Here is a 19,561-nt window from a genome sequence, read left to right as displayed (position 1 = left end):
TGTGGGAAACTGGCCAGCACCCGTACCAATAGTGACTTTCCTCCCTGCTGAGGAGACAGTTAGATTAAAGCCCATTGGCCTCTCAAGACCCACAGATGAACTCATTAATTAACACATAAATATATATTGGGGAGCACCTGGGTGGCTCAGTTGGTTAAGCATCTGCTTTTGGCTCAGGTCTTGATCTTGGGGTCCTGGGATCCAGCCCTGTGTCCAGCCCCAAGGTCGGTGGGGCTCTCTGCTCAGCCGGAAATCTGCTTCTCTCTTTCATCAAAAAATTTTAAGAAATATATTTTAAAAATACATAAATACTTATTTAAAATACTTATTCTCAGCTTTCTAACAGAAGGATACATGGGCATATCTTTCCAAACCTTGAACTTGCCAATCTAGTTCCCAGTTCAGGGCTATAGCATGTGTTATTTGTTCTTCCTGTAAAGTTCTTCCTGCAGACCTTCCAGGGCTGGCTTCTGTTCATCATTCACTCTCATCTCAAATGTCACCTCCTGGATAGGCTTTTCCTGGTCACGCCAGATAAGAGCACTCCCACCCACAGTCATTCTGGGTCATTATAACTTGATTCATGACCTGCATAGGTTTATTTGTTCTTTTCCATTTTATTTTACATGGTTAATCTTTCTGCATTCCATTAGAATGTCAGAAATCTGCCTTGTAACCCCACTGCCCATAACATCACCTGGATTAGGATATTAATTCAACTGTTTCAACAGATAGTCTCCCCAAACAAGGATTCCAAAAGATACACATTGATTTCTTATAGAAAAATCCAGTCAAGCAGTTAAGGGTAGAAGCTTCCTGATTCTGCAGGAAGCAAGAATCCCCTGGCTGGACACTCTGCCATCCTTCCCCAGGCAGCTTCATCTGATGACCCAAGAGGGTTGCCCCAGTTCCTGCCAGAGAGGAGAAAGGAGGAAATGTAGTGCATGCCTTTCCCTTGAAGGAACACCCCTCAGAGTCTGCACACCCCTTTTCCACCCCAGACCAGAACTCATTCAGATGACCGACCACACCTAGCTGCAGGGTAGGCTGGAAAGGTTTCCTTTATTCTGGGCAACCATGGCTAGCTCAAATTCAGGGGTAGTCTGACTAAGAAGAAGGAAAGGATGGATATTAGGGAAGAGCTAGCAACCTCTGACACCCCTAGCACACCGCAGGGACCTAATAAATACCCATAAATAACATACACTGAGAAAGTGACCGGTGAGAAGTGATCTGATGGGGGAGTAACCCAAGTCCTCCCAGAGCGTAGAGAAAGCACACCGACTGTGTCCCTTCGGTCCAGCATCTCAAGGAGCTGAATAAGGACTGGGCTTCAGGCTGTACTCCAGAACCTGTGAAAGGAGAAGAGAGAAGAGAATTCTAGAATCCTAGAAAACCAGGATTAGAGCATGGGTTTTGATTTCACACAGATTTGAATTTGAGTGTTGGTCCTGACCCTGAGCCAGGTAAATTTCCTGAGCATCCTACGACAAAATACAAATCAGAACTTTCCCTGATTTAACTAAACAGTACGACTAACTTATGTAAATTGCTTAGCAAAGTACCTGACACGGAGTAGGTGCTGAGTAATTATTTGCTATTATTATTGTTGTTTTTCATTATCATTATTATCGTCGTCCTTATATTTATCTTCTTTATTACCCTCAGAAGGAACAAGCATAAACCTCCAACTCATGTCTGACAAAACGGAGGCTTGGGCAGGTGACATGAACTGCTCCAGGGCTTCCTGGACGGGGAGAAGAACAGACGGCAGAAAACTGACTTCCACAGAGGAAGGTCAGGAGAGTGGTAAGCCAACAGTTGGGGTTGTGAATGTCTGAGCCAGAAGGGGAGACCCGGAGGGACATGAGGCAGCCATCAATATCAAGTGTTGGGGGGCGGGAAGCTTCCATGCCATGCTCAGGGCTGGGGAAGCCATCCTGGGAGCCACGGGGAGTAATAGTAAGATCTTCTAGAGAGACTGTGGGGGCATGGTCAGGTTTGTTGTTTTGTTTTGTTTTATTTTTAGCCTAGAAAAATCACTTTGGCTGCCCAGATTGAAGATAACTGCCAGGGCAGAAATAAGCAAGGGAAGGCTAGCAAGGAGTTTGTTTCCTCTCTGGGGAGACATCACCAGGCTGCCTTGTCGCCAGAAGAGCACAAACAGAAAGGGGATAAAAGGAAAAAATATTCAACAAGCGCAGTGGAGGTCCCAGGTTTTCGAGCTGGTCCGGGGCTGGGAACAGAGCGGCTTGTGTGTCCTTGAGGATGCCATTCAGCGTCTGCGGGACTCGATGTGGACTCAGCATGGAGCCTGGGTTCTGAAGTGTGTCTCCTGCCTATAGTGCCTTGGAAAATGTTAACAACTCTGAGCCTGGCTCTTTGGCTCTGCAGTGGGGGGGATGATAGTTCTGACTTCACAGGGTTGTTAAGGACCAAATGGGTGAATCCCCAGTAAGTGTTTAGTGAAGACACAGGACACACCTGACTTCCTGACTGCGGTAGAAGGATCTGCTTTATTATTGTAACACACCAGAAGTTGCACCCCGGGGATTTCAGGCCCTCCTGGTGGCAGTTCTTTGCAACATTTCATGAGCCCCTTTATGAACCCTTGTAGGCAGAGATTGGCAGGAAGCTCCAGGATGATTCAGAGAAACAGCCTTGACTGAGATAAGGAGAAACAAAAAAAGATGGGTTCATTTCTATAGCATCTCAAGTTGGGTATCTGAGTTTATACCCTTATGTTGTGTTTATATGTACTTGTATGTGTGTGTAAATCCGTGCATGGCTGTGTATGCTCACATTTGTGTATTTTATGTATATTTCACGTGCCTGGGTTATTTGTGTGTATTTTGTGTATACAAGTACTACAATGTTTATGTGTATGTTTATACTTTCTTGTCATTTGTGTGTAGTTAGGTGGGTGCGTGTTTGTGTATTCTTGAGTACGTGTGTGTCTGTATTTGTTCTCAGACCATCAAGCACCACCGCCTAGAGTTCTGTCCAGTTCAGTCCCCTGGCCCTCCCCGAGCCCCTATGTGCTCTGACTCTGAGCATGATAGTTGCACAGTGATTTTCTGTAAGGCCAGGAGACCCAGGCCAAGGCTAAGGGCAGTGGGCAGCAGGGTACAGTGGCTGCCAATGTGACCGGTGTGGGAGAAGCCACCGTGGGAAACCAGGAGATAGGGAAAGAGGCAGACCTTGGTCAGAGACCCAACTGGGCCCCTGGGAACTGTGTGGTATCTCCTGGGTCCTGCCAAGACCAGAACAGAGAGTAGCTTCAGGCTGTGTAATGCCTCCCACACGGTACAGCCTGGCCTGGCCAGTTCCTTAAGACCTGCACCTCCCACCCCCTAAAATCTGCACAGTTGCATTTTTCCAGCTCCTGAAAGGCTGCCCACGCCCTGTAGCCTGAATTCCAGGGTGCGGAGTGGGAGGCCAGTGCTAGTGATCCAGTTTGGGCAACTCTGCTTGTCCCCCTCCCTCTGCCCCTCCCCCAACTTGTGCTCTCTCTCAAATAAACATAAAATCTTTTAAAAATATATATGACAGGGGCACCTGGGTGGCTCAGTGGGTTGGGCCTCTGCCTTGGGCTCAGGTCATGATCTCAGGGTCCTAGGATCAAGCCCGGAATTGGGCTCTCTGTTCAGCAGGGGGCCTGCTTCTTCCTGCCTCTCTGCCAACTTGTGATCTCTCTCTCTGTCAAATAAATAAATAAAATCTTAAAAAAAAAAAATACATATGACAAGAAGGTGGAAGAAATGAGCACCATGAAATCACAGTCTTCTCCAGACTTCTTTGACTTGCCTGCACTCATGTCTTCTCCTCGCCTTCCTGGTGAGGAAAAGCACCCAGATGAGGGCCTTTGGCTTGAGAGAGGCGATAGGAGGCCAAGTTTGCAGGCAAGTGGGACGAGGCTATGATTGAGGGGTTGGCAGCTGGAGACACCCCCACACCAGTGTATCCCCCACTGTGTCCCCCTTCGAGCAATGTGTCAGGACCCGGTGAGAGCATTGCTTCTAAAAGCCATTAACACATTAATGACCACACACCAGCCATGAAAGGGCCACGACACTCAAGCCTCAGCCAATGCTTTCTTCATTTATATGCAGTTTAAATTCTGCTCCAAGATGCCACTTATGAGGTTGGGGAGATGCCCGATATCAGTGACTGTGGGGGTCTCCGGCCTTCCTCCTCTTGATCCTTCTAGGACCCCATGATTCCGGAAAATGCGGAGGAACCTTTCTTTACTTTCCGGAGGAGAGCTTCATTTCTCTTGCTCCTCATGCACAGGCGACGGCGGACGAATCCCACCAGCCGCTCTTCGGTGGCTCTGGGCGTTGGAGAATTGCTTCTCGCCAGCCATCCCCGCTGACCCCAGTCCCCGCGGCGGAAGCCTGTGCTGCGTGTCCCGGGACCACAGCCTCCCACAGTGGCTATCCCCTCAGTGGTGGTCTCCACGCCCGCCATCCCATCCAAGGACTTAGCGCCTCGGGGTACTTAATCAAACAGCCCAGAAACCAAACTCCCATGTCTTCTCCTGGTTGTGTGGAGATTCAACACCTCCAGATGCCAGGCCCCTCCTCTCCTGAATTTGAAGCTAAAATCTCCATCCCACGCCTCCTGAGACAATTCAATCTGCCTTCCTCGTGTCTGGGTCTCTCTAACAAAGAGGAGGGTGGGGAAAAAGGGAGAGTTGTCTTCCGGGCAGCCTGAAACACACACTCTCTCTTTCTCTCTCTTTCTCTCTCTCTCTCTCTCACACACACACACACACACACACACACACACACACACGTTTTTTTCAGTCCCCCAGTGGCAAAGGAAAGCCAGGATTCAGAACACGAGGTCTCGGCTCCCCTTCCAATAACTGGGCAGGAAAAAAATGATCTTTCCCTGTCTATGCTGATGCCTGTTCAAGCAAACCAAGGAAAAAATGATCAGGTAACTGCTATATTAAATTCTTTTTTTTTTACTTTTGATATCGAAATTTTATTTGTATAATAATAGATACACATACAGTTGTGTAAGACGTTGGTATAGATAAGCTCCTTTGGTAGAACATGAACGGCCTGGTGACCACAGATGCCGACGTTTCGGCTCCTATTAACAGCAGTACGCCCCTGAGAAGGGAGAAGGAAATACTCCAGCTCCCCAGGTAAACGCTGTTTGCATCCTCACACTGCTCTTATGGATTACGAGAGATTAACTCACCTGCTCAAGGACACTTGGTAAGTGGTGGCATGATTTTGGTCAGCTTGGCTTCACAGGTACATCTTAACCCACAAAGGAAATGATTTTCAAGGGGTGTCTCAGCCCCAGATGCCTCAGATCACCTGGGAACCACTCCAGCCTCACCACGTGAAACTCTTTGACAGTGACTCCATTTTTTTTTCCATTATAAAATGTCTTCTTTCTGATTACATCATACTAAGTAATTTTTGCCTGTCTTTAGACATAAGTGAAGCAGAGGGAGAGCTAATTCCCGAGTTGCGTTCAGCTGCATCTTGAAAAGGCAAGCATGTAAAAAGGTAGTTTTAGAAGGAACAAAGATAACTGCTTAGAGGAGAAGGAAGGCCTGAACAACACCAAGTAACTAGGCTGCTCTTTTTTTTTTTAACATTTAAAAAATTTATTTTTTTAAAGATTTTATTTATTTATTTGACAGACAGAGATCACAAGTAGACAGAGCAGCAGGCAGAGAGAGGAGGAAACAGGCTTCCCGCTGAGCAGAGAGCCCGATGCGGGGCTTGATCCCAGGACCGAGACCATGACCTGAGCAGAAGACAGAGGCTTTAATCCACTGAGCCACCCAGGTGCCCCACACTTTTTTAGGAAACAAACTGAGGGTTGCTGGGGTGCAGGGGGTAGGAGGTGGGAAGGATGGGGTGGCTGGGGGATGGACATTGGGGAGGGTATGTGCTATGGTGAGTGCTGTGAAGTGTGTAAGACTGATGAATCGCAGATCTGGACCCCTGAAACAAATAATACATTATATGTTAATAAAAAAATAAGAAGATGTGGTATAGGGGCGCCTGAGTGGCTCAGTGGGTCAAAGCCTCTGCCTTCAGCTCAGGTCATGATCCTAGGGTCTTGGGATCGAGCCCCGAATCGGGCTCTCTGCTCAGCAGGGAGCCTGCTTCTCTCCCTCTCACTCTCTGCCTACTTGTGATCTCTGTCAAATAAATAAATAAAATCTTTAAAAAAAAAAAAAGAAGATGTGGTATATACAAACAATGGAATATTATGCAGCCACCAAAAAAAAAAACAAACCCAAAATCTTGCCATTTGCAATGATGTGGAAGGAACTAGAGAGTGTTATGCTAAGCGAAATAAGTCCGTCAGAGAAACACAATTATCATATGATCTTACTGATACATGGAATTTAAGGAACAAAATAGAAGGTCATAGGGGAAGAGAGGAAAAATAGAACAAGATGAAACCAGAGAGGGAAACTCTTAATCACAGGAAAAAAGCTGAGGGTTGCTGGAGGGGAGGAGGGGTGGGGGAGTGGGGTAACTGGGCCATGGATCTTAAGGAGGGCACGGGATATAATGAGCACTGGGTATTATATAAGACTGATGAATCACAGGCCTGTACCTCTGAAACCAATAATACATCACATGTTAATTAATGGAATTTAAATTTTTTAAAAATTACATTAAATTCTTAATATATCACCCTGCCACAACATTTGTTTTAAAAATCCAAAATATGTTTGTATAGTTGACCTCATAAATATATAACAATTTTTTTATTTTAAGGCAAAGCAGAGTGTCCACAAGATTCCAGACATTCAGAGAATGACACCACCTGATTGTTATGGTTTTATTTATTTGACAGAGAGAGCAAGAGAGCACAAGCAGGGGGAGCAGCAGAGGGAGAGGGAGAAGCAGGCTCCCCATTGAGCAGGAAGCCCCATGCAGGGCTCGATCCCAGGACCTTGGGATCATGACCTGAGCCAAAGGTAGACATTTAACTGACTGAGCCACCCCAAGCATCCCAGCAAGAGCACCTTTCCATCCGCTGGGCTATAAAGGCAGCGTTGACCAATGGTCATCCCAGTGCTGGATGGCGAAACCATACCCACCCTGCTAACAGTCTTGTCTTACAATCACAATATGAATCTCTAGTATCATTCCGTGGTTTTTGAATATCAAACACTGATCCTCTTCCAAGGTGAAGCAATGCTTGAAGGAGGGAGTTCTCTTGTGAGACCATTTCTGCTATCTATTTTAAGTCAAACATATATCTCATGAAGTCAAAACTGTTCAACTAATATTGACTGAACGCTCAATTTGCGCTAGATTCTGTGTCCTGAGATACAGAAAATAAATCAGCCGTGGTCTCTGTCCTCATGAGGATGACAGTCTATCCTGAATACAAACACAGGCGTGGTGGGTGGTGCAAAGGAGAAGTGCAGGATGGCATTGGTGAGGCTGGGACTGGGACGAGGCGAAGGAGGTACCAGGAAGCACTCATGTGACCCCGAGGGTGAATGCCCCCTTCTATGTTGCGTCCTAGGCACCTCCCCTTGCTCACCCTAATCTCCGCTCTGGCAGTCAGAAGGTCAAAGTGAAAGGGAAATACTTCAAGCGAAGGCAAATCCTTGGGGTAAGATTCCCTGGTCACTTGCTGCATCTTCGGACACTGAGCAGCTGAATCCCATTCCATTCTTTGGGTTTCGATGGAAAGGAGGGCTGATGTCCCACTACGGAAAACACCAAAGGCAAATATTCTTTTGCACCACTTTGAGAGTTAGTGGGCAGGCATATGATCCAGGCTCAGCAGAGGACTCTGAATCTTAAAGGACTAAATTCGAACCACAGAGAAGGTGGAGACAATATATGGTGGCCAGCAGGCAGAAGCCACTGTGGGAGACGTCCAGACAAGACTCCAGGTGTCCAGTGCCAGGACGACAATGCTGCTGGTGGGATCCCAGTGGATCACTTCTGCTGCTCACTCTCCCTTGGTCCTTCCAAGCCCAATGGTCTAGACTTCCTATCAATTCTATGAGCTACATGGTATCTTTCCAAGAAATGCTCTTTCTGCTTAAGCTGGTCTGAACTCAAATCATTACATCCAGTGACAAATTTAAGGTGTGTCATCATCAAATATGTTGAGGAATATTGCAATACACCACACAGAACCCTTGTGAGATTCGGTGCCAGGATGTGGGACAATCTGACTGGGTGGGGAGATGAAAGACCAGCAGCAAAACTTAAAGTAGAAGGCCTGGAGTATGAGAAGGAGGAGGGAGGACGCCAAGCAGGGACTGAGCTGAGAGAACAGCCCTGAAAACAGTGAGGAATAGTAGGGTTTGTACAAAGGCATTGCCAAGGAAGACTCAAGGGGCCATGATGGCGGACCAGATGCGAGAAGGGAAGAGGAGGACGACTAAAGTCTTAACGGGAATCGAATGTGTGCTAGCCTCTGCGCTGGGCATTTCCTACCTGTTCCTTCATTTGATCTTACAACACCCCTGTGCCTCAGATGGGATGAATCCTCACCTTAGAGATGAGAAGATAAAACGGAGAAGGTTAAATGGCTTGCCTAGCGACATATAGCGGATATGCGGTCACGGATTTGAACCCAGACCTTCTGATTCCGAATCCAGTGTTCTTCCTTTGACGTTTTCAGTAATACTTAGACCTGAGACTGGATGTTTCAGCAGAGTGGTGTGCTGCAGATGATGGAGGTGAGCCGTAACTCTAAGACCAGTTTCAGGGCTCTCATAGGAAGGGACTGGAGAGTGAATAGATGATGCCCAACAGAACCCTCCAATTCAGAATAATCAAGTCCTTTTTGATTAGTCAGATAAGCAGCAAGGGCGGAGAATACTCGAGGCCACAACTCAAATCGTGGGGCTGGTGATGGGAAGATCCCCATTGTTTCAGTTCAGGATCAGTCCCGGAAAAGGACTAGCCCACAATTCAATATCCCGTGACCCCAACTGGGAGGAAAGGAAACAGATGGAGCTGGAACCCACATGTGGGTAGAACCTCAGGTCTTCTCAGGGGAGGGTTGCAGCCTTTTGGGTGAAAGTAGAAAAAAAGAAGCAACCTGTGTCCCAGGAGCCTAAAGCTACCACTAAAGTGTCTGGTATGATAACCACTACCCACGCGTAGCTATCGAAATGAAAGTAGAAATTAGATGTGATTAGATTCCGTTCCCCAGTTACCCTAGCCACGTCTCTTTTCCTTTGTCTTTGTCTTTCATGTGCTCATGGAGCTTAATGCCTTGTCAGGGGAAAAAATATTAATAAAAATCATATAATGTGTATTTATGGCGTGATTTAAAAAACAAAGGGTCTGCATCTGTATTATTGTCCCCTGCTGACTTTATAGGTGTATATGCACCTTTAGAAAACATATAGTATGGGCTGATGTTTTGTTTTCCATGTCAGGGGATGGCTTTCTTTTTTCATCCCACAATATGTCTTGCAGAGTAGGTGGGTTCACATCATCTTTTTTGAGTGAGACATCGTCGTCATTAGCACGAATACGTCATTCCCCTCTGATGGACATTTAGAATGCTTTGGGGCTTTGCTTTTGCATTGCAGACAAGGATGCAACAGGTCTCTCTGTGTCCTTACTCACTAGCCACATTTCAAATGCTCAACAGTCACACGTGGCTCATGGTTACCATATTGGACAACACAGAGATGAGACAGTCCATCCTTGCAGAGTTCTATTGGCAGTGCTGGTCTAGAAAACAAGAATCAAATGGATAGAATGGACATTCCTCATTTATATCATCTGGGACAAGTTGTGGGCCAGCAGGCTAGGAGCGATGTGAAAAACAGACTGTTAACCACCTACGGGTCCACCCTGTTCTCCCCAACCTGCACACACACCTTCCTCTGTTGTTGATTTGTAAGTATAATGAGGCCGAAATGCCAGGCACAAATGGTACAGCCAAGAATGATTTAATAGAACTGTGGGCTCTCATGATGTTGGACTCAGTGTTGGGCAAGAGGGGTCAGATACAGAGGTCACCCCAGGCTTCCAGGTGTGCTTAAGGATCAAGTTTTGACAGGTACATGCTTGGGGTTTACACAACACTTAGCTTCATCCATGCATAATATATGGAATACTTCATTCTGTTCACACATTGTTCTGACCCTTCCCAACTTACCCCAGCAGTACATGGCTGAAATTAAAAAGGAAGGAGAGGACAAAACAAAACAAAAGGAGAGGGCAGGGTCAGTCTTGAAATAAAGCAGAGGGCTGGGGAAGGGGGAGGTCAAAGCCCAGCAGAGATGACAGTAGTGAGAGAAATAGGACATATATGGGGAATAAGCCCTTACAAGGCGTCCTCCAGATTTAGCAGAGATGATGGGCCATTATCCTTTCTTCTCCCATTTGTGCCCTGAGTCACAATTCCAAAGGCCCCCAAATATGGTGGCCTGGGACCTATGAGGCAACTTCTCCTCCCTGACCAGCTCCTTTGGGGAAAACAGGCAGTTCCCCTCTCTACAAGTTTTCATCTACCCCATATTATAGTGTAACCGGGTGCCCCATATCAGCTCCCTTTCCCCTTTGCTGTCAGTACCCTCTCTGACCATATCAACAAAATGGGATAGGAATCTGAAATATGCTCATCTGCACATCTCTCTGCACATCTTCTAGGGCACCTGTAAAATTCCCAAGAATGTCATACTCCCTTCTCCACAACATCCTGGGCCATTCTGCTGGTCTTAACCAGCCAAGACAATGAGGAACAGCTGCTCTGTGGAACCTACAAGCTAAAGTAGCCCAGATAAATTGAGATTGTCTGAGAATGGAATTGGAATCCTCAATCAGAGGGACACTTGGGTGGCTCAGTCAGTTAAGTGTCTGCCTTGGGCTCAGGTCGTGATCCCAGAGTCCTGGGATTGAGTCCTGCATCGGGCTCCTTGCTCAGTGGGGAGCCTGCTTCTCTCTCCCCCTGCTGCTCTCCCTGCTTGTGCTTTCTCTCTCTCTCTCTCTCTCTGACAAATAAATAAAATCTTTAAAAAAAGAATCCTCAATCAGAAATCTAGGAACCATTTTCATGGAGGCAACAATAGATCAAAATTCAAATCCCTCCCAAGTGTTTTTGGAAAAGTACCCATTTTACTATATTCCACACCCAAATCTCTGTCTTGCACATATCCTCTGCCTGCATCATCGTGTTCCACTTTTCCAGAGCAAGCCAGAGATCAGAGAGATCAAGTAATGGCGCTGGCAAGATCAGTTGGTACCAGACAACTCAAATTTTCCCTTGGCTGCAGAGATCATCCAAAGCCCTCCGCGGAGCCTGCTATTCTCCTAGCCCAGGCTGCAAGAGCCCCCAGAATTCCCTGAACATGAGCCACTGCCCCTTGGGAGAGATCCTGTTTACCTTGGGTGACCCGGACCAGGAGCAGGGTAACAGTCAAAACCAGGAGAATGAGTTTCATGAACGCTGGGAGCTCAGGGGGAGATTAGGAGGCTTGGAGGCTCCTGGACTGGCAAGACAGGCAGAGATCTCCATTCTGGGCAGTCCAGACTGGTATTTATTGCCCTCAAGGAGCATGGCGGACCCATGATCAGTGAACCAGAAAGGGAACAGTCATTTCAGATTGGACAGATGGGCAAGTAGTCATCCACACTGGCGGACTGGGTCCTGAATACACCACCTTGTCTGCTCTTTCAGAGGAAGCCAGGACGTTAACAAAAAGAGGACACAGCCTTGCCTCTAGGGAGGTTTATAATGCAACTGGGGAGCCAAGAAGGGGGAAAATGTTTTTACTATTATTTCATGTCTGGTAAAAGAAAAGAGAGAGAGCAATGAGACAGATAAGGAGTGATACTTCTGTGTTCCTTGGGTTCCCTCCAACAATGAAGACGCCCTACGATGTCCCATATGTTAACGATTCGTTTAAAGGATAGTAAGGGAAGGGCAGAAGCAGAGGGAAACATGTACTGGCCCCATGGCCATCACCTCTGGAAACTCACTCACTGGCCTTTGGGAGCGCGATGAGCAGGAAAGCCACAGACCTTACTTTTAACAGTGTGTGTTTGAGAAGAACTGATAGCATCTTCCCGGGTGCCAAAGGAAGGGCCAATTTGTTCCCGTGGTCCAAAGACAATAAGAGATGCACAGAGCAGAGCTACGCCGGCCAGAGCAATCCCGCCGAAGTCCAGTTATCTGCTGGCACGTGAGCAATAACAAAGCCTTTCTGGGATAAGGCCCTGAGTTTGGGAGTGGAAGGAGCTCAGATACCTAAGGCGGGTAGATGGATCAGAGAAGAGCCAAATGCTTTTTAGCACAACAATAGAAAGATCTATCATTTCCAAATGAGCAGAAACAGGGGCACACCAACAGAGGGACTATCTCCTTCCTGCTCTGGAACAAGACTGTTGTCTCCAAGAAACGTGAGTGCTCTAGGCCTGGGGTCATCAGACCTGGGTCATCACCCAACCTATTTTGGGGTTGGCAAGCCTTGTGGTCTCTGTCGCTATACTCAGCTCTGCCTTGATGGCACAAAAGCCACCAGCGTGTGTGAGCAAATGGCAGTCCTTTCAATCCAACTTTATTTCTAGACACTAAAATTTGAATTTCATGTAATTTTTACACATCCCTAAATATTATTATTTTCATTTTTTTCAACCATTCAAAAATGTAAAAACCAGTCTTAGCTCACAGGCCATACAAAATCAGGCAGCAGGCCGGATGTAGCCTGTAAACGTTAGAAAGCTGAATAATGGCCAAAAAATGTCCGGGAAATGAGAAGAGAGGAATCTTCACGGACTGCTGGTGGGGTAAGGATCAGAGGCAGAATGACTATGAAGCTCATGAAGGTTCAGGACCCCTCTCTTGCTTGGACTCGTGTGAGTGCCGAGAATTTTAGAACATTCTAGCTAGGAAGAGGAAAAACGGTTGCAACCAGGAAACTTTAGTAAGTAAGCGTTTCAGACTCATTATCTTAAAAGGTCCCAGTAATCTATTGGAAGTTCTCATTCTCAATACATATCCACTTTTGGGCCTAATTTTGAGTTTGTAATTTTATGTGCTTCTTGAAAAGAATCCCAAAATTCTAAAAGTAGCAGGACCCGCAAAACCTAGCTCCTACCCTGAGATGGAAACAGCCATTCGGGGAAGGATCTAATGAGGTGTAGTACAATTATGTGTAAGCATTTGTTGTGATCTAGAAATTCTAAGTCTGGGGACATGTTCCAGAGAAATCCCCATACTTTCCCCAAGGGAATATGCTGAAGGCTATCATAAGCTGAGAATTAGGTGCACACAAATAAATATGGTTGAGTGTTGAAAACCAGTGCTCACTATAATGGTATCACCACTTTGACAGTCAGTTTGATGGAGATTTTATTTTGTATTGTTTTGCTTTGTTTTGTTTTTAAGATTTATTTATTTTAAAGAAAGATGTGGGAAGAAGAGGCAGAGGGAGAGAGAGAGAGAGAGAGAGAGAGAGAGAGAGAGAATCTCAAGCAGACTCCACATTTAGCACAGAACACAATGCAGGGCTCAATCCCAGGACCCTGAGATCATGACCTGAGCCGAAATCCAGAGTCAGCTGCTTAACCCACTGAGCCACCCAGGCGACCTTGTTTTTCATTTTCATTTTTGTTTGATGGTTTCTTATAAACACACTCCCCATACAATCCAGCAATTCCATTCCCAGGTATTTATCCAAAATAAAGAGTTATGTCGACACCAAAAAGTGTACATAAATGTTCACAGCAGCTTTATTTGTCATAAGTAGAAACAACTTAAATATCCATCAAATAACAAAGAAATAAATGGCAGTTTATCTGTGTCATAGAACACCACTTGGCAATAAAGAAGCATTCACTGGTGCCATACACAGTATGCAGGAATCTAAAAAGCACTGGACTAAGTGAAAGAAGCTAGACCGAAAGAGAATTTACTGGGTGAATCTACTTGTATAAAACTCTAAAAGGGACAAATCTAATCTACAGTGACCAAAAAAACCCACATCAGTGGTTGCCTGGGGCTGGTGGGAGGAGGTGGGCATTGACTGAGATGCGACACTGTAGAACTTTTAGGATGATAAAAATGTTCTATACACAGGTGTCAAAACATCAAAATTTATACACTTAAAATGGGTGCGTTTTATTTTATGGCAATTATAGCTGAGTAAAGTTGACTTCTTCAAAAACTAATGCTGATTTTAAAAGATAAGAACAGAATGAAATACATGACCTAAAACTGTAAGGACCTATTTAGCCAGAGCGCTTCCATCCATCTGTTAAAAACCTTGTTGTTTAACCCTTAAACTGTCCCTGCTCCCCTTCCCCCAGGGGACTTACTTTTAGAGTCCTGGAAACCAGCCCCAGGAAACAAAGCCCAGATACAAGGGTGGGTCAGGCCAGGTGGAGACATCGGATCAGTGGGGGGTTGCATACTGTCTCCCTAGCTACCAAGGAGTATGGTCCCTGCCCTTTGGGAGCCTTTTGGGTGCCAATTCTAACCAAGGTGATAGGCTAGGTCAAATGTCTACTATAGGGTAAATTGTAATTCAATTGGTCACTTATGTGTGACCTAACATGACTGTGGAATTTCCTCTGTGCTTTACAATCTCATTGGCCACCTGTGCGTGGCCAGGCCCAACCACATGGCCTTTGCCCTTAAAAGCTAGTCTGTGAAACAGAGAAAGGTCGCCCTCTCTTGTAAGAGGTACGGCCCCGAACGTTTGGTCTGATTCTTGATGCTTGGCGCGGAATAAAGCTTTGCTTGAACTTCGCTTTATATCAGTCTCACTCCTTTAATCATGGACCCATTATTGGGGGGCATATCAAAACCACTTATGTAAAATTAAAAATGCATACACTCTAAAAAGGTACATATTAAAACATTAGAGCAGTTGCCTATGCAGGACATGGCTGGGAGTTGATTGTGGGGATAAAAATCAATAAATCAGTAAAAATCAAACAAGAGAAGGGCTTCGCCTAATACCAACAATGACAGATTTGCTGTAAATAACTCAATCATTGCAACAGAAAACTCAAAGAAAAAAGTGCTCTTTGACGAGAAGCTTTCTTCTAAGGATTACTAGTGAGGACATCAGACCAGTGGACTGGAACGCATTTCCTTTCCTTCCAGAAAGGGTGGCTGAAAAGAAACCCAAGGTGCCACTTGAGTTCACAAGGCTCAGGGCAAAACCAAAGGCACAACTTCCTCCATTCTTGAGGAAGGAGACTGTTTCTAGAGTCGGGAAAGACTGGAGAGAAAGGTGAGTGACTCATGGGAGCCCCATTCCTGCAGAATCTTTAGTCCTGAAGGGACTCCCTTTGTACATCCAAAGAACACTTAAAGGCACAGAGCTTCTCCTACACTAAACTGTTTTGAGATCTCCTTCTCCTCCCATAAAGAACTTCATCATAACCTGACGCAGGAATGACCTGAATCCGTTATGTGCATTATTTAACACCATCAACACTGGTTTTCAGCTGTAGAGGAGACTCGCATAAAAAGACCGCTTCCATCTACATTTTGCTTCATTGCAGTTTGGGGGGGGGGGTGAGGGAAAAGGAAGGTGGTAGGGAAAGAAGATGAGACTCCTGGCCCACGTGAGGTTTGGAGATTTTCTGGCTTTCTATTGTTATGTCTATTACTTTCCAGCCCGCTGGGTCCTGGTGCTACATGTGGTTAGGGATGGCAGTGGTCATGCTGGCACTTTTTCTTCAAGTATCTTGAAATGATGTGTGACCATCTATCACCAGGGCCAATGTGTGGGAATTAAAAAAAAAAAAATGCTTTGAAACCAAACAAATCTGGATTTAAATCCTCACTTTACCACTTACCAGCCATGTGACTTTTTTTAAAGTTTTTATTTAAATTCCGTTAGTGAACATACAGTGTAATATTAGTTTCAGATGTATAATACAGTGATTCAGCACTTCCTTACAACACCCCTCGCTCATCCTGGTGAGTGTGCTCTAACCCCCATCACCCATTTCACCCATTCCCCACCTACCCGCCCTGTGACCATCTGTTTGTTCTCTAGACTTAAGTCTGTTTCTCCATTTGCCTCTCTCTTTTTTTCTGCTTTGCTGCATTATTTTGTTTCTTAAATCCCACATAGAAGTGAAATCATATGGTTTGTGTCTTTCTCTGACTTATTTGGTTTAGCATTACACTCTCTTTTTTTTTTAAGATTTTATTTATTTATTTGACAGAGAGAGAGAGATCACAAGTAGGCAGAGAGGGGGAAACAGGCTCCCTGCAGAGCAATGTGGGGCTCGATCCCAGGACCCTGAGATCATGACCTGAGCCAAAGGCAGAGGCTTAATCCACTGAGCCACCCAGGCGCCCAGCATTACACTCTCTAGCCACATCTGCAAATGGCAAGATTTCATTCTTTATGGCTGAGTAATATTCATATATATATCACACATATATATATCACATATATGATATATATGTATATATATCACTATCCACGTGACTTTGAACAAACCAGTTAATGTCTTTGAACCTCAGTTTGTCATTCCTCAGACAGAGACAACGCTGCTGAGCCCAGAGATTTGCTGTGAAGATGAGTAAGGTAATATTTGTAAAGCCCCTAGAACAGAGTAGAAGAGTCTGGCACACAGAAGAGCCCTGCTGACTGGTCACTATCAGTATCTACCAGGAATTCTCATCTGCCTTGACTTCTTGGAGCGTTTGACGGTTGACCTCTTTCCTCCCTGCAGCTCTCCTGGCTCCTCCCTGCTTGACACCGTCAGTGTTCCAGAAAGGGGGCAAAGATTGTCAGCGATCCTGAGATCTCTCTGCCCCCTGTGCTTTTTCAAATCAAGGTTGAAAATTTCAAAACTACCTAAACTAATTCCAAGTCTAAGATCCAGAGTGTTTACCCAGAATGCAGGCTCAAGGACAGATCTGTCTTCTGGGTCTGAAGCACATACAATGTATCTTTCCTTTGGGCCTCCGAGAAAAGAGTCATCAGAGCATGCTTCCAAGGGTATCCCTGTTTCTAGCTCTCTTGGGCCTCCCAAGATGACTTCACTGACTTCTCTGCTGTGGCCCAGACATTTCTAGAAGCTGCTCCTTCTCTCAATGCATCATTTCATTTGCCTTCTTTCCCAGAAATCGACCACTGCTGTCTCCAGGTCGGGTCATGTTTCCATCCCTCCTAGAACATCTTTCTCTAACTGCCCCCACCCCACAACTTGTCCCCCCTATGCAGGCCATTTTCAGTTTCCTGTGAACTGGTGTTCGGGACACACAGGCAGAGGAATTATCTAAGGGCGTTCCTGTCCCTAAAATGCTTACAGCTTCTACAGGAAAATGGAAAGCAATCATTTTTAGATGAACTTCCAAAAACATTTCAGAAATGTTTGCTAAATGAATCAGAGCTTGATTGAGCATCTACTATGAACAAGGTACTCTGTTGAGCATCAGAAATACAAAACTGGGGGAGCCTGGGTGGCTCAGTGGGTTAGAGCCTCTGTCTTCAGCTCAGGTCATGATCTCAGCGTCCTGGGATCGAGCCCCGCATCGGGCTCTCTGCTCAGCAGGGAGCCTGCTTCCTCATCTCTCTCTGCCTGCCTCTCTGCCTACTTGTGATCTCTGTCTGTCAAATAAATAAATAAAATATTTAAAAAAAAAAAAAAGAAAGAAATACAAAACCGTGTAGGATATTGTCCCCTAATAGCAAACTGCATTAGAGTAAAGGAGATTACGACACAGTGGTGGGGGGAAGGAGGGCTTGGGGGGAGACTCTTGGTGGCTTAGAAGAACAAAGGTTTATTTTCCACCCGTTCTGCGTGTCCACTGCAAGCTGGCTGGAGACCCTGCTCCGCATCTTCTTACTCAGGAACCCAGACTGATGGATAGCCCCTCAATGGTTGCTGATCACCACGGCAGAGAAAAAACAGCCCTGGTGGGTCCTGAACTGCTCCTTACATGCCTGGACCTTGGAAGTAAGAGGCAGCATGTCTAACTCCCGGGTTACAACAGTGACATGGCCCCATCCAACCACTAGAGGGCCAAGAAGTACGATCCCACCACAGGCCTGGAGTCTGGAAAGCAGGAAATAACATCATCACAGTGGTCAGGAGGAATGGCCACAAGAATAAAAACAATACAGTTGTCTGTGCTGCATCAAAGTAAAAAACAAAGAACAAACAAAAGAAAATTCCAATAGAATAGATAATGGACAACCAACAAAGTCCAGGGTGGTCAGCAAGGCTTAGTGGAGGAACTTCCTGGAGCCTTGAAGGAAGACAGGTTTCAGAGAAATGGCAGAGGGGAGGGTGTGAGAGCGTACTGAAGGTAGGGGTGTGGTGGGAACAGAGCAGTGGCAGCTGGCATGCTTGTGAGCCTTTTGGAAACTGAAAAAACACTGCTGGGAGTTCATTCACCATAAAATGTTGCAGAATCGCATCGCCATAAGAATTTTAAAGTCTTGAGTGCAAATATAAGAAACTTAGACTTGGCCCTGGGGTCCAGATCAGAAAATCGAGGGAGGCTGAGACGGTAGGGCTCTGGTCCCTCCTCCCTTCTCCCTTCCAGCTTTAACCTGAGCATCTTTCCTTTGATCTGTTTGATGCATGGAATTCCATGCAAGTTTTTGTTTTTAAAAAGTATTCTGCTGTCTGGGGTGCCTGGGTGGCTCAGTGGGTTAAAGCCTCTGCCTTCGGCTCAGGTCATGATCCCAGGGTCTTGGGATCAAGCCCTGCATCCGGCTCTCTGCTCAGTGGGGAGCCTGCTTCCTCCTCTCTCTCTGCCTACTTGTGATCTCTGTCAAATAAATAAATAAAATCTTTTTTTTAAAAAAACTTTCTACTGTCTTGGTGTCAACAATAGGGAGCCATTTTTTTTTCATGTTTGAGCATAGATTCTTAGAATTCGGAACTAAGAGGCTGTCTCATCTGTGCTGTATCAAAAGCAAAAATTCACTCTAAACAACCCTCACCTTCTCTCTCAAAACACTTCCAGTGATGGGAAAATTAGTACATGGCAACATAGCACATTCTATTCCTGGACTCCTGTCATGTTAGGAGGTTGTTTCCACTGAACCAGAATATACCTTCCACAACGTTTCCCCATCATCCCGATTTCTACCCTTGAACAGCTACAGAGAAGGAAAGCAGAAACAGCTTCGTGTCAAATACTGGAAGACAGCTACCATGGGTCTCTTGGGTCTTTTCTTCCCCAGCTCACCATCCCAAATTTCTTCTCTCCACACTGAAAGTAGGGCAGCATGCTCTCTTCTTCTGGTGAGATCTCTCAACATACTTCTCATCCTTGGAGAGGATTAAATCCTTGGAGGATTTAATAAAGGAGATGTTTAAAGAAGGAGAAGGCCCAGTAGCTTGCTTATACAAGTCCTCCCTCCAAATGAGAATATATTCTGGGTCTGGGAGAAAACTTATGTGGTCCTTTGATTTGAACACCCACTAGTAACCAGGAACCTAAGAAAACCAAAGCACAGGTCGGATCAGGTAGGATCCTGTCGTGGTTAAGAGCCGAGGCACTGGGAGTAGACCTAGCTGGGCAATCTCCTAGGTCTGCCTCCCTATTAAGTGTGTGATACATACATCGCTTAGCCTCCTTGAAATTTTTCTGA

General features: G+C 45.8%; 1 protein-coding gene across 1 annotated transcript; it reads right to left on the bottom strand.

Moving 5' to 3' along the window:
* Window positions 1–10,024: 10,024 nt before the first annotated feature.
* DEFB121 (defensin beta 121) lies at window positions 10,025–11,422 on the bottom strand. The gene is made up of 2 exons (XM_032859418.1): window positions 11,365–11,422; window positions 10,025–10,152 (listed from the first exon to the last, which is right to left on the bottom strand). The coding sequence occupies exons 1-2, from the start codon at window positions 11,420–11,422 to the stop codon at window positions 10,025–10,027; spliced, it is 186 nt and encodes a 61-aa protein (XP_032715309.1).
* Window positions 11,423–19,561: the final 8,139 nt, after the last annotated feature.

This window comes from Lontra canadensis, unplaced genomic scaffold, assembly GCF_010015895.1.
Source record: "Lontra canadensis isolate GAN:19392208 unplaced genomic scaffold, GSC_riverotter_1.0 scaffold16, whole genome shotgun sequence".
Lineage (NCBI taxonomy): Eukaryota > Metazoa > Chordata > Mammalia > Carnivora > Mustelidae > Lontra > Lontra canadensis.
Note: the sequence above shows the minus strand (reverse complement) of the source record. Positions and strands in the feature narration are given on the sequence as shown.